At 39.7% G+C, this 16,054-nt stretch overlaps 1 protein-coding gene across 22 annotated transcripts in view; it reads right to left on the reverse strand.

Moving 5' to 3' along the window:
• The window catches only part of Ttll5 (tubulin tyrosine ligase like 5), a 242,939-nt gene that overhangs the window by 82,641 nt on the left and 144,244 nt on the right, over window positions 1-16,054 (reverse strand). For all 22 annotated transcript variants that reach the window (XM_070029485.1, XM_070029462.1, XM_070029431.1 and 19 more), the window contains one exon: window positions 12,943-13,097. In XM_070029485.1, the coding sequence (XP_069885586.1) occupies window positions 12,943-13,097 (155 nt within the window). The remainder of the gene's footprint in view (window positions 1-12,942; window positions 13,098-16,054) is intronic.

Consider the following 16,054-nt stretch of genomic DNA (forward strand, 5'->3'; position numbering starts at 1 on the left):
TTAAGGAATTAGAGGGATCAAATGGAAAAATTATGAGTCAGAGGACTAAAAGTCCTGAGTTCCAGTCCTTTATTTAGGTTTGAGAATTTGCATAATCTATTTAGCTTTTATGAGTTTCAGTTTTCTAACATCTCTAAAACATGATATGAGTGAATGATATGGAACTCAACCACACTACCCATTTACTGAGCACTTACACTTCAGTAGGGACTACATAAAATTGCTTTTCCATCTTTAGAACATATAATCTTCATCTGTTCTTTAAAACATCCAAAAGGAGGTAGGCATTTTAGAGACAAGAATATTAGCTGCAAGGAATTTGCTCTAGGTAAAATAGCAAGTATGTGGCCTATAAAGGGGAAATCTAAATTAGTCTGCTTCTAAAATACATATTCTGGACCACCAGGCTCTCATATGTGTAAGTGAGATCATAGGTATTTCAAAATAAAATAACTAAAAATGGCAACGTTTATTTATCCTACTTTTTTTTTTCTAAGCGGATGCTTTCAGGTGATGGATGGCCTAGTTATGGGACCATTAAGCTGCAATGAACATTAGAATCTTGAAATGGGGACAGCCTTTCTGAATCATAGGTGAAGTGAGAGAAAGGAAGCAAATGCAGAATGGGATAACACAGAAGAGGCAAAACAGGGAGGTGTGCTAACGAAGGTATGGGCTCAGGGAGGGAGAACAATGAGAGTCCCAGTCCCAGTGCACAGATGGACAGAGCTGCAGGTCATCAGAAAGGCCAGGGCAGGAAGGTGTGCTGATGAAGATGTGGGCTCAGGGAGGGAGAATGATGAGGGTCCCAGTGTCCAGACAGACAGAACTATGGGGGGCCATTAGGAGGGCAATTCTACTGAAACTGGGAGATGGGGGGAAACAGCTTGGTGCTCTCACAATGGAGAGGGTTAAAAGGAATATAGCCTAAGCCTGACAGGAGAAGGGAGGGGAGGGCTCTAGAAAATAATGTCCCCATAGGTCTGAGAGGAGGAGCAGACTAAAAGAGTGATGACAGGGAGTGCCTGCAATAGGCTGCTGAGAACTTTAAGTGCACGCCAAGCTACCTGAGTAACATGAGACTAAACTGGTGACTCAGCTCCTGGGAGACCGATCTGTATAAAGCATAGACAAACAGGAAAATTTCATAGTCTATGAGTCGTGTGCAGTGCCTTCTGGCTTATGAAGCATGTCCATGATCTCACAGCCCCCATAACAATCCAGGTATCATCACTTTCCTTGCTGTAAAATTAGGCTTAGGTCCAACGATTTGCACCACATCAATTAGTCCCAGTGCATGTGGGACTGCCACCTAGGTCATCCATTCCTGCTCTGTGGTTCCCTGTGTAGAAATAAAATAGAAGCTTTGCCTTCAGCAGATGTATATCTCAGGAGTAAAAGAATCTAAGGCAGAAAAAGAGTTACTACTCAAGAAAACACATAACTCCAAGAGTGGAGTTCAGTGTGTCATAATGTTTAAATTCAGAGTTCAGAAAGAGAAGTCAATTTGAGGGCAGCTGGAATGGGCTGGTGGTGACTGCAGGATGGATGGGAGGAAAGAGGTTATTACTAAGTAGGAAAGAAGGAAGCAAGAAGAACAGACAGTAGGCTTTATGGGGTCTGCACCTCTGGATCCTTCCTGCAGCACTGTGGCTAAAAGTGCAATCATTTAACTAGTATTTGTTGGCATTGTGCTAAATGCCAAAGAACCAATGTGAACAAGATATTTATTCCAAGAACAGCAGGATCAGGACTATTTGCTGGGAGAATGGGGGAGTCAGATGAGCTTCTGGGAAAAGGGAGAAGTTCTAACCAAAGAGTGATATCCCATCTATCACAGATAGGTAGGACACCTCCATTTTGCCAATCATGATATACTTAAAACAGAGGAGGAAGTGATCCCTTTGGCAGGTGTTTAGAAAGGGACAAGGCTGAAAGGGAAAGAGGGCAGTTAAAGCTACTTCACAGCATGGGTATAGAAAAAAAGAGAAGGCCAAGAGGGTGTGTTTAGCTCTGTACTCCACAATTTCATGCTTTTCCTCCAATGTCCAAGCTCCACTGTATATACTATGTACATATCATAAAGCAAAAATGTGATATGGGAACATAAAGCAAGTCTGCAAAGTGCTGAAACAGCATACCTGGCAGCTGCTAAAACAAAACTTCAAAGGTTTGGCTTCTCTGAAAAGCCATCAGGCAGGACCCCACCCACTCCCCCTGCTAGCCACAGCTTCCCCGGGAGCCAGTACACGTAACCACTTCCGCATGTTTGGCTCTGTTCCCCAGGGTTGGAGCAGTGCTAGAAGCCATGTCAGGACTGCAGCCAGTCAGGTCGGTGTGGGGGTAGAAGGAGGCTGGGGAAATCGAGACCTCCCCTAACATAAGGAGACATGGATTTCTTAGAAGATGAAAGTTCTAATGCTGGGATCTGCTTTAAAGGTCTTCCTCTCAGGTAGCAGGGCTTGGATTCTCCAGGCTCTAGTAACACAGAAGCTCTGGCCTTTGGAGATTTCTAAGGCATTAGGATATGCCCCTCCCAGGACCACAAATTAGTCCAAGAACAGCATCTGTGGTAAATCTCCAGCTCTAAAAGAGAGAGGCTAAGAGGATCCTAAGAGGATTAATCAAGAATCTGCTCTTCTTAGAAACTCATTTCTTTTAATTTTTTAATCACGGGTTTAAGTCTTTATTGAATCTTCTAGGCCAGTCATCTAGATGCTGCCCAATGTGGTAACATCATAAGCCATATGTGGTTTTTGAATATTTGGCCTACAGCTAATGTGACTGAGAAACTGTATTTTTCATTTAAATTTAAATATCCACATGTAGCTCATGACTGTCATACTTGGACTATAGGGTCCAGTCAGACATCCACTAAACTTTCACTGAGACAAGTATACAAACAATCACAAGGTAAGGAGAAACAGTAGTGTCAGAGCAGCACTATACAGAGGTTATCAGAATCAGAGTACATAGTGGCCTAACATTATGCATCCCCCATCCCCCATATTAACCACATAAGTAGGGGATGCCAGAAAGCTTATACAATGAAGGTCAAGGAGGAAAGAGAAAGTATTAAAAGGAATATCAAAAGTTGGAAATCAGAGGAATACACTCAGCAAATGTTACCACGTCCTGCTCAATGACTGTGAAAAGGCTGGAATTGAGAGCTAGCCTACACAGGACTTTTCAGAGACAGTAGGTGTCCATCCACTTCCAAGTAGTTAAGACTCTTTTCAGATGGGCAGAGTAGCAAAAAGAAAAAAGAAATTTCTGCTTTTTACCTTCCATAGTCTGCCTCTGAGATGGGGAGGATTTTCTGCTTTTATGGCATTTTTAATTTTGAATAAACAGAAAGAATGAACTAAAAAGAACCAAAGGTGAAGCACCACAGGTGTGTATGTATGTGTGTGTGTTGAGGGGGAGGAGTGGGGGGAGGTAGGGAAGAGGGAAGGAGAGAGTGAGTGAGTATTAAGCTCAATAAGCGACTTTTGTTTTCTATCGTGTTTGGATCACTGTAATAGAAAGGGCTTCAGGTCTATTCTTTTCTTTTTGTGTTTGTGTGCTAGTTCTGGGGCTTGAATTAAGGGCCTGGATGCTGTCCTGAGCATACCTGGGTGCTCAAGGCTAGCACTGTATCACTTGAGTCATAGCTCCACTTTGGCTTTTTGCTGGTTAACTGAAGATAAATAGTCTTACGGACTTTATTTCCTGCCTGGGCTGGTTTTAAACCTCGATCCTCAGATCTCAGCCTCCGGAGTAGCTAGGATTACAGGTGTGAACCATGGGTGCCTGGCTAATTACAAATATTTAAAAGAATTACTAAAGAAGTAAAAGTTCCTATTTTGAAAAAAATAAATCTAAACTATTTCTCATCACCACATTCATACTTTAGCTAGTCTTACAGTCTTATGCATTTTTTATTTTTATTTTTATTTTTTTTGTTGGTTATGGGATTTGAACTCTGGGCTTGGGTGCTGTCCCTGCGCTCTTCAGCTCAAGGTGAGCGCTCTACCGCTTAAATCACAGCACCACTTCTGGTTTTCTAGTGGTTTATTGGAGATAAGACTCTCATGGACTTTCTTCCCTGGGCTGGCTTTGAACCGTGATCCTAAGATCTCAGCTTCCTGAGTAGCTAGAATTACAGGTGTGAGCCACTGGCTCCGGGCTGCAATTTGTTTTTTGTGACTCACATAAATTATTTTATTCACTGTTAATTCTTGCCTTATATGTTTTTCTTTTGTCAAGAACAGTTAAAATTTCCTCTCAGAGGTTTTCAAGTATATAATAAGTTTACTAGAGTCATCAGTTAAATACAATGTCAGGTTTGTTTTTGATTCACTGAATGTGTGAAAAAGCAATGGCACTGGGAAAGCAGATTAAGACCACAAATTTGGGTTCACCTGGGAAATTTGGACAAAATATTTTTTATTTTTTTGTTTTGATTTTCAGATTGGTATGTTAGAAGGCCTTTCCTTTTCTTCCTAGATGTTTTAAATTATTTGAAAACAATCCAAGTAAATACAGAGAGCCTTTACAACAAAAAAAAACAGCACTTAAGACTTGAGAGACAGAAATGCAATTATATCATATTCATATCAGTAGGAAAGCTAATATTTTGGTTTAATTTCTCATTTCCAAGTTTAGTTGTAAACTTGGGTTTTTTACTTAGTGTGAATGATTCTTTCATAAATCATGTAGAGTGCCAGGCACCAAACAAATGCAAAACTATCTCTTAACTGATTAGTATCAGTCTCTTGGCCTTTGGTTTTGCTCTGAGCCACTCACCTTAATGCTACCTTGGAATCCATGAAGGACAATCAGTAACTGATCAACAAGAGCTAAAGCCAAATACTCCCAAGGAAAAGAAAAGCAGAATATCTACAGGACAAACTCTTTCAGGGAACTATTAGTGACTCGCTTATTATGCCCATGCTGCTCCCCTCAGCTATAATAACTTTCATTAGCTCCTAGATAGTCATCAATCAGTTACTTTGACCAAGACTGTTGAATAATTATACATAGCTCTTGTGCCTTGCCCCAATTCTTTCTCTATTTAAGTCTAAAGCTTATGTCTTTCCCCAAAGATGAGATAAAATTATTAGTTTGCTTCTTCCTGAGTTGTACCTATGCCATGAAGTAACCTCCTTTCTTCTGCCCTTCACCAGTACTTCCTTTTCTTTATTTGGCACACAGGCCAGACATGACATATGAAATCTTAGAGTTGGTTCTGTGGCCTAGAACTCCAATTTTGGCATCTTTTTCACAAACTTTTTGCCAGCTCTGCCAGCCAGAATGATTGCTTTCTCCTCCAAAATCTTATCACTTACTCTATCTTTCAACTACATAATTTTCTCTGGGGCAACCCAGCTGCAGAGGAAAATAGTAAAATTTCCTCTAGCTGTTTAATACATCCCGTTTATTAGACCCCTCTAGAATTTCCTAACCTGCTGTGCCAAAAAGTTTGCTTCCTCACTTAAATTCTATATTGTTCTCACATCACTGAGGCATACTCATATTTCACTCTCATTACAGGAAGATAGTAAACCTGGCCTAATATAGTATTGATTATTGTCTTTGAAGCCAAATTAATAGTCTTGGCTTGATAATTCATGGAAACAATAGGTCATTCATCCCTTCAGAAGGATGGTCCAACAAGAGTTCTACCTGAACACCTGGTCTGCTGGATGTTGTTGCATTTTGAATCCCAAGTTGTCCTGGACTGCCTCTCTTCCATCACAAGCCTTGCTTGAATATCTCAAAGAACACTGGCTCCATAGTTAAAGAACCTTTCAGGTTTAGCCTCTTTTTTCGGGGGGGGGGGGGGTTAGTAGTTCTCTCTTTAGGAGCATCTAAATGACTTGAGATCAAAATTTTAATATAAATATGAATAATATAAACCTTTGTATTACTGCTATGACACTGCACGTGAATGGGGCCAGCACAAAAGTATATGGTGTAGCAACTATCAAATTCCAAGCCTCCGTTAAAATTAAAACCCCTTTGGAGAGAGTGAGGGAAGGGGTGACATTGTCCAAAAAGAAATGTACTCTTTACCTGACTTATTGTAACCCCTCTGCATATCACCTTTACAACAGCAAAAAAAAAAAAAAATTAAAACCCCTTTGCACAACCACTTAATATTTTGGACAGCATGGAAGAGAAGACATTTATTCTCTTTCAGGTGCTATAGTTATATTGTTTCCTTTATTAAAACATAAATGTGAGGTGTTCTTTTTCCTTTTGGTCTCTTAAGCCCAGAGTCTTTTAAAAAATTATTTTTTAAACACTGATTTTTCAGCTGTACTTACTCACTAATATGCTGTTTTTCAACAAAAAGAAGGCCAGAAGGGTAGAATGAGTTGTTTTGGTTAAAGGTTCAGCAAAGCTGCCTGGACTTCTTTCTAAATATGGAGAGTCAATAGTAGGTGGAGCTTAAAAATGGATCCTCATTCCTGTAATCCTAGCTATTCAGGAGGTTGAAAGCTATAGGACTGTGAAGCCAGCCCAGACAGAAAAGTCTGTGAGATTCCATTTTCAAAATAACCAGCTTTAAAGCTGGGCTGGAGGTGTTTCTCAGAGTAGTAGAGTATTAGACAAACAAGAAAGCTAGATAAGTATGAGGCTCTGAATTCAAATCTCAGTACCAAAAATAGAAAAAGATCATCAGTGTTTCACTGCAGGAGTGAGAAAGAAAAATACAGTATTTCCTCACCACTGATTCTCTCAAGGTTGTTTAAATAGCTCATTTCTAAGGGATAGAGCTAATTTTTTAAAAAAGCAGTAATCATTATTTAAGAGGAAAATTAAATTATAAACAAAAACTTTATACTGTTAGCCCACTGGATTTGTAGGCTTCAGTCAACTTTGTATCAAAAATATTTTTAAAAAGTATGATTATACTAGAAATGTACGGATGATTTTTGTCATTACCTATGCAATTCAGTGCAATGCCTATTTATATAACACATACTTAAGTAATCTAGAGATTTCAAATGTACAGGAGAATGAGTGTAGGCTCTATGCAAATACTGCATTTTACATGGAAAGCTTGAGGATCTGAGATTTTGGAGCCTGCTGGGGCCAACAACTGTAATTTCCTGATTCTAGAAAAGAAGTCTTATTTAGCTTGGTACCTTTCTATTTACATCAGATAGGTAGTCATATTATAATAAAGTGAACTTATAAGATGGGATTCTTGCCTCTTAACAGTGAAAGGACTGTGTGTACACACAAGTCCATCCTAAGGAAATGTGAGGGAGATTGTCTTAATACTCTGGGGTGGGGCAGAATGAAGGAGCAAACTGAAGAGGAAGAACTGACATCAACAACACAAAGCAATCTGCCTTGTATTCTGACTTGGGGATGAGAAAGATTCTTCACTCCTGACACCAGGCCTCAAGTTCTTGGCCTAGGCTCTGGGATTCTGTCCAGCCAGCTGTTTTGGAAATCTTTTCTAAGTTTACCAACATCCCCTCAACAGGCAGAAGCCAATCATTCTGGCCCAGACACAAACAATGCTGGCACTCAGTTCTTTTGGTGAATGAGGAGCTGCAAACTCTGCTGCAGAGCCTGTACTGCCTCAGGGTGTAATTCTTGAGAGGCTATGTGGTTGGCTGCATGAGAAAGCAGAGGTGAATTTCAGAAAGAAGTGTAGGTCTTTGCCACTCTGGTGTTGGGGGAAAATGTATTACTCAGGGGAAGGAAGAGTGAGAGTTAAGACTCAGGAGGACGAAGGTCAGGTAAACTTTATTTTATGGGAAAGAGAGTATTACTTCTAGAGAACTTGGAACATGAAAGAGCTAGCTTTTTTTTTTTTTAACACTCACCCCCCCCCTCCAAAGATTGTGCTCTTTGGCTAAAGAGTGTTGTTTATATAACAGGATAAAGTACAAAATTATAAGCTCCAAACTCCTCCAGAGACAAACTCTCCCAAAACTTGACCCCCAGGATGGATGGAAAATATGAGTGTTTACTGGCTGGAACACTGAGCTACAATGGAAATTTCAACATTCAGAAGATAGGAGAGAGGAAAGGCCTGCTGTGTAGAAAGAAATCGGCCTTCAACAAAGGGGTCAGAAAGAAAGGAAGGGCCTCTTGTTGGCCAGCTCTGAGGCTGTCCAATCCTCAGCTGAAGAGACAGTCTCTTCTGTAAGCTAGCTCTAGGACCTGGCTGCACAAGGGCAGTGACTGACTGACTAGTTTTATCTTAGCTAGACACCAAACTGAGTGGTTTGGAGACACCCAGACCAAGTTTAGTTTTAATTTTCTTCTTTTTCTCCCCCACCCCAAAGGAAAGTCGAGAACCTATACCCACCCTAAACCCATCCTATCAAGAACCTATACCCAAATCAGCACTACGTTGGCTACTTTCATATATGCAACGGAATTTAATCTTAAATTGGATGAAGCAAATAATATTACGTGCAAGTCTTTTTGTTTTGTTTTGTTTTTTGAGTAGGTCATGGGGCTTTGAACTCAGGGCCTGGGCACTGTCTTTGAGCTCTTTTGCTCAAGGCTAGTGCTCTACTACGTTGAGCTACTGTGCTATTTCTGACTTTTTGGTGGGTAACTGGAGAGTCTCATGATCCTTCCTGTCCACGCTGGCTTTGAACTGTAATCCTCAGATCTCAGCCTTCTGAGTATCTAGGATTACAGGCGTGAGCTACCAGTGCCTGGCTTACAAGCAGTTTTTAAAAGATGGGGAAATTGTGATTCAGAAAAGTAACTTGCCCCAGGTCACATACTCAATAGGGAAGTCTAGGTCTGTCTAACCCTCAAGTCCTTTCCCTTTCCACTACATCAAGCCATCTTCCTCACAGGGGTCTCTAGCCCCATTCCTACAAAACTGACATGCTTTTAAAGAGAATTTGAAGGACTAGGTTCAGAACAATTCCTTTACACAGAGGCAGAGAACAGACAAAATATCTCCAGTCTCGTCACTGAACATTTTTTTGTAGAACTATAGGATTTTCTTTGTTCTATTGTAGACCTCTAGATCATTTTTATCTTGGTGAACTGAAACCTTATATCCATGCAACACAGTCTCCCTTTACCCTCTCCACTCCTTGGCAATCATCTTTCTACTTTCTGTTTCTGATCCTGACTACTTTTTTCCTGTGAATAGACTCATACAGCACTAGTCCTTTTGTAACTAGCTCTTTTCACGTAGTGCATCAGACCCTAGAATCACCTATGGTGTAGTACAGCATGTGAGAAGATCAGTTTCTTACATTTCACAGTCTTCTTGATACTCCTCCTGCTTGCCTATGTCATAAAATGTAGGGCTTTGGTTCCTTTTCCATGCCAGATACTAACCTCTTAGTGATCAAACATCAGATCTTAAACGTATGTCAGCTCCCATCCAGCACCCAACTCTGCTGAGAACAGGAAGAATACAGCCTGTGAGATTAGAGCCTATTCTATTCCTGACTGCTCCCACACCTATTACAATGCCAGACATATAGAAAATGTACTGACACAGTTTTAGAAAACATTAACATTGAGGACCAATTGAAAGTGAAAAGATGATTAGTCGGAGACTTGAATCTGCAGGAACACTTGTAAGAAATAAAGGAAGGGAGAAAAGCACGAGGAAAACAAATTGGAGCCTGATAATTGTGTTCTTAAGCATTACATACAACACGGTACCGTTCTCTTTATGACTATTACTGAAGAGTAAGAAGACAAAGGGACAGGGTGATGTCCAAAATGGCACAAATTTCCAGGATTTCCCACTTTTTGGTAGAATTCAAAGTTCTGACATACAGATTCGCTAGACTGAAGGCTGAGCAGGCCAAGAGACCCATGCCCACAACACTCTGTCCTATCATAAAAGGTGGTGGAGTGTGGTGGTCTTTTGTCAACTCCCCCTATCTTTAATATCGAGGAACAAATAAATCCAGGATGTGTGCATGAAAAAACAGAAATGGATAAAAATAATTCAATGACAAATGCTGGAAAAACATACAAAGGAGAGGAAGCCAGACATTCGTGGGATTCCCTGACAGCTCGATCCACAAGGAAGGGCTGGACTGGAAAAAAACAGGGCCTCAGGTTCTTGCCAAGCTGTCTGAGGCCCTGTCCTTCCCAAACCATTCTAAACAGCAGCCAAGACTTTACAGTAACCATTGCAGGTCTTACAAAGAAAAATGTTCTCTCCACCCATTCAGTGCTCCTCACCTAGAAAGTCGCCTCCCTTAAGCCCAGTTCCAGGGAAAGCTGGCAGTAATGAGGAGATGCTTTTGCACATCAACTTTCAGCTCCTAATGACTCCCTACATACCCAGAAAAGGGATGATTAAAAGGTGACTTGAAAAATTTAGCCTTTTTCATTGGCTAAAATGAAGTTAACATGGCCAGGTACCTACATCTAGAGATCCTAAACATGGTGTGAAGAAAAAGGAGATCATAAACATGTTGTTCTTGTATTCTAGAATCCCTGCTGTATAATTCTAAGCCAGCCTTGCTTGGAGGCACACCTCAGGCTTCTACACATGTGACTGCATTTGGCCCTCACTACTCTCTCTTCTGGAGAATGGCCTGCAATTAATCTCACTTATTACCTCTGAAAAGTAACAACAGAGGAATGGCTGGCCAAGTCCAACTCTAGAGGGTCTAGGGAACTGCAAGCTGCATGGCCAGGCCTCAGATTGTCTGGGCAAGTCGTGGGCTCTTTGCCTTCTCTTCCACAACAAAGCCTGAGCAGGGTCTCCAGACAGACCAAAGGAACCAAGGGATTTGAGGAGCTGGGCTGAGCTCACATTGACCCAATGGGAGACTACAGCCCTGAGGCGAACATTTGGAGTGGTTTCCAACAGCGGGGGAAGAGAAAGGTTGTCTGGTAAAAACTTGTGTGATCCATAAAATTGAGAACAATAGCAGCACCACGGGGGAATGAAAAATAACACTATTTGCAGAGTTCTTGTGAGTCACCAGTTTTCATTCCTGTGGCTACCAAGTCACTGAATTCTCTGACACACAGATGAAAAGTACAGCCAGCAATGGGAGTCTCTACATCTTACGATAGTTTCCAGGGCAGACTCTAGTTTAGTGAATTAGTAGAATTTATCAGTGCTAAAATCCACTGGCTGCTATTGTAGAAAAACTACTAAGAGTACCTTTGTTTACTCAGCCCCCACTTCCAGGGAGATCAAAGTCCTTCAAAGGCAATCTAAACACTCTCACAACAGGACAGTTTATATGTATGCTTACCCAAAAAATATTAAATGTATAGCTAGAGTCATTTAGTGTCCAAACCACTAATAAAACTCCTATTTTAGGGGAAACTGGGGTAAAGAAAGAAGAGACATTGTCCAAAGAAAGAAATGTACTCATTACCTGACTTATGAAAATGGCAGCCTCTTTGTATAATACTTAATACAAATTAAATTATATTTAAAAAGCAACAAAACAAACCATAATTGCCTATTATTTTTTAAAAAACCTCACATCTCTAAGTGATGAATCCCATATTCATTAAACTTAGCCACCCTTACTATATAGGAGGACCAAGAAGAAAGAAAATAAATATCCAAAAAACAGTGATTTACCAGGTAAAAGTTGAAATCAGGACTCAGTACTATGCCTTTAGCTATGGCCCCAACACAGCCAGGCCTGGAAGGACCTGAGAATCCACTTAGGGCTGTTCCAGTATGGTGGCACCAGGAATTTCATGTGGAAATAAAACTCCTAAGCTGACCCTCCAGTTGTCCTAGCAATCAGAGGTTACCAGGAGGACCACTGCAGACTCCCTAAGGCTTCCCTGGACTAGAATGGAATCTAACAACTGGGCCTTACTTAAAGAAGAGATGATGAAGGAGGCTGCTGAGTATAGCTCAGTCAAGAAAATGACTAAAAGACTTCACAGGGGCTGTGTTTGGCTACGATTGCTCTGAAGAAAATGGTAAGAATGCTATTCCAATTCCACAGTCTGCCTAAGGGAAAGTAATTCACACAACTCCAGGTTCCAGCTCTGACCCTGAAAAGCCCCATCATCTTCCATGATGGTACTCACAGGTAATACCAAAAGAAAGATTGACACTCAGCTATAATTTTTTTAAATTAAAGATTCTCCCCCATTCCATGTGTAAGTATAAAATGATAAAACTACTCCAAAATGTGTACTTCTGACATTTTAACAGTACAGAAAATGCCTGTAACTTTGTCAAACAAAATATCCAAATTTGTGGTGCAAACGTTCTTTGTAAGAAAAAGACTCTGATTTTAACATGAAAATGGAATATTTGGAAACATTTACATGGAAAATAAAGCTCTATGGTATAAACAGAATTTCTTTTTTACGAGTTATGTTTCAGGAATGTGGTTACTCGGTAGATTATAAATCACTGAACAACAAACTTTTCCTGTGAGGAGAACTGTGTGTGGGGTGCCCTGTCTCAAAAAGTCCTGCTTATGTCTCCAACTCTCACAGTTCTCAGCTGAGATGATTTCTTTTCATCCCAACCACATGATCATGGGTATGGAAGACATCAGACCAGAGCATGATGTAATATGTTTATGCTATGTTACTTCCTGGGAAGTTTCTGGTTCCTAAATTAGCTCCAGAGTAATAATAATAATAACCAACAGATATTTCAACAACAATTAGGTACTCCCTTCCAGCTCAGAGCAAAGAAATACAGAAGAGGCAGAAGCTGGAAGTACAGTACAGCGTGGGGATTCACTGGGACAGTACTTCTTTATTTGGAAGTAAAGGATTTCAGTGGTCAGAAGACCTCACTGTAAGAGTCACATTTTTTCAATAGCTTCTGTGACTCTGATGCCATTTGTACTAGTCAGTAAAGCAAGGTGTCTTGGGAACCCCTTCCAGGCAAGCTGTCTGGCTTGGATCTCCATGTCAAATGCAAGGTGGGAATGGTTTGGTTGGGGTGAAAGTCATCCCTCTGCAACCAAAGTGTTGGCACCAAGGCCCTTCACGTACCTGCTTCCAATGGGGCTTGAAGGGTTCTCAAGAGCAAGAGGGTCTGTCTGCATCGACCACGTTGGTCCACTCGGACTGATGAGAGGTCGGAGGGTGGGGGGAGTTGAAGCACTGCTTCTATTTAAGACGGCACTTGCCAAATTCAGGTTTGCTACCTAGAAATAAAGTGAGAGAAATAACCTGATTCGAAAGAGTTTTAGAAAAGTTGTCATGAAAAACATATGGGAACAATCAAGTAAAATCCAAAAGATGCTGAATCATCTGAGCTGAAGGAGCAGTTGGAACCAACATGCACAGGGAAGGTTGGTTTGCACAAAAGCAGCAGTGAGCATGGGGAGCAATAAAGTTAACACACATACTATTCTGCTCCTACTTGGCAACCCACAGAGGCTGTGCTAGGTGTGACTGAAAACAAAGATGGACAACAAAAACAACCAGGAAAACATCATTTACTCTGTGCCAGGTAATGTTTAAAGGATCTAGGCAAACTTCATTGCCCTCTTTACACTTGTTTCCTCATCATTTAAATTTTAAATTTAAAAGGTTTAAATTCTCATTACAAATAACAAAAATTATACAAAGAATTCAGTGAATTAGGTAGAAAAAAGGAGAGTCAACATAAAATGGGTATTGACTTCAAAAATAATTTACACAGAAGAAATATGATTAATCTAATTAAACATTTCACACTAGTTATTTCCATTATTAAGTGTAAATTACAAAAAATAAATGCAAACTACCAGGAAGAAGAAGCTGTAGAAAACAATTTTCTTGTTACATTGCCAAACAGTAATAAGAAAGATAGCATACAATAGTATTTATAACTACTTGTGGATCTATAAATTGAGTCTTTCCAGAAGTCAAGAAAGATATGGCAGTATGTAGCTATTAAAGTATTATAATAACTCAAAGGTTTTGATGCTATGGTCTGGCTTTTAGGAAGTTAGGTACGAAAGCTGCATGTGATTAATGATAGTGACAATGACAATAACAATATGTGTTAGAATTTATCACATGCCAAGTTCTGTGTGGACACAGTACTTTACACACATCTCATGTAAATGAACTTAAGTTTGATAGTAAGTAAAGTCACAATCCTCACTTTACAAAGAAAGAAACTGAGGTCAGGATTGCTTCAAGGTCCTGGGTTACTGACCAAGTTAGGATTTGAGCTACCATCTTTAGCTTTCAAAGCCTATATTCTTACATCACTCTATCATGATCAGACACTAACAAGCATTGTTTTCAATACTGAAAAAGAAGGTCTAACTAGCTAACAGTATTGTTTTAAATTTTCTTCTAAGAGAATACTATTTATCCACAAACATTTTTTGAAAAATTCTTAATGATATTAATACATTCTGATAACTTAAGAAAAAAATCATGTTAGCAAAAAATCATACTGTGAAGCTAACTGTGAAGGTGAGTATATCTTAGAAGACTAGAAAAGCGTTGTAAAAAAATAAATAACATCTATTGGTAAGCAGTGAGTTGTTTTCTTCCTCATACTTAACCTACAATCTCCATATTTTTATACTGGGTATATATTATTTCTACAATCCAAAAAATTTTTTAAGTTGTTAAGACAAATGTAGCTGTGAGGTGGAAAGTGTAAATCATGGGCAGCAGTAGTGGGTTAGAGAAGAAAAGATGGTTGGGAGAAGCATTTCTAAATATTCCATGGGAAATGCTGAAAAGAAGGAAGAGTCAAGGCTTAGCAAAGGTGGAGCCACCAGCTGCAATTTAAGTCATCAAACAGGAGATGGAAACTCCAGGAAATGATCTCCTATAAAATGGCTTAGCTATCTATAATTTGACATTTACAAATGAAATAATTTTAGATTTGTTTTAGATTTTAGGTTTTGGATTTTTTAGATTTTAAAACAACCTGCACATCCTGAAAAAAAAATAGTGCACTTTTAGCAATAGTAGAGTGTTTCCTTCTTAGTTGTATTAGTCCATAGTGAAAATGGCCCATGCCTGCATCTTCACAGCAAAATACTTTTCTTGGAAGGAAAGCTGTTTTCCATAGGTCAGGGGTAGTCTCTGGCTGCTGTGGAGGCTAGGATGGGGACACTCTGGCTGTGCCCTGTCCTACAGGGTGGACTCAGGCTTTAGTAGAAATCAAGCACAGATTCTTACTTCTGCTCCACTTTCTGCAATAGCAGAGTTGAAGGAGGCAAGTGCTGACAGGGAAGACCAGTTGAAAATTCAGTAACACCTTTCCTCCAGACTCTAGTTTCCTTACAATGTTTTTTGCCTTTCCTATACTCTAGAAGAAACATGTCAGGCACTGAGATGACACAGGCTCCCAGAGCACTGAATACTTTCCTACTCCACACTAATGCTCTCTTACCTGCCCTCCTCTCTTTCCTGACTTAAAATATCAGGCCTTTTAAATTAGATGTGATATTGCAACTTGTAAAAAACTACCAAGATAGTTAGGTCATTATAATAACCATTTTGCATAAGACTTAATAAAGGAGGCTTAATAATGATTAATATCAGAATAGCAATAGAAAAAAAGTGATGTTTAGTATAAAGGGCATAATTTCAAAATCAGCATGTGAGAAGAAGAGAGAATAAATAGACATGGTAATCTCCTACATTTTGGCAGGGCTAGCTCTAATATAAACATCTGTATTTACATCCTAACATTTAACAAGTATCCAACACTATGTGCCATGTTCTAGGTATCCTTGAATATCTTGATTTACATTACCTAATTTAAGACTGAGAGATAGGTTCTGTTGTTATTCATCTCACCAAAGAGGAAACTGAAGGCTGGAGAAGCTAAACAACTAGGTAGAAGTCACACACTTAATGGCAAGGTCAAGACTAGAATAGAGTGTTAAACTCCAAGTACATGTATTATACCTTTTCCAAAAAATGTGGGTTAGCAGTTGGACCCTTAACAGTAGTGGTATCTGGTACTCTGGGTTTTATACTTCACATACTCTTTACCTATTACTCATGGAAGGAGACATTTAACACCTCATCTTGTGGATGAGAAGTTATTACTCAAAATAATTTACTTGAGGCCGTATAACAGTTGTACAATTTGTGCTCTTGTAAAGTCCAATTAAAAACCTTACTATTAAGGTTTCTTTCT

Source organism: Dipodomys merriami, unplaced genomic scaffold (genome assembly GCF_024711535.1).
Source record: "Dipodomys merriami isolate MVZ:Mamm:240054 unplaced genomic scaffold, mDipMer1.0.p SCAF_1, whole genome shotgun sequence".
Classification (NCBI taxonomy): domain Eukaryota; kingdom Metazoa; phylum Chordata; class Mammalia; order Rodentia; family Heteromyidae; genus Dipodomys; species Dipodomys merriami.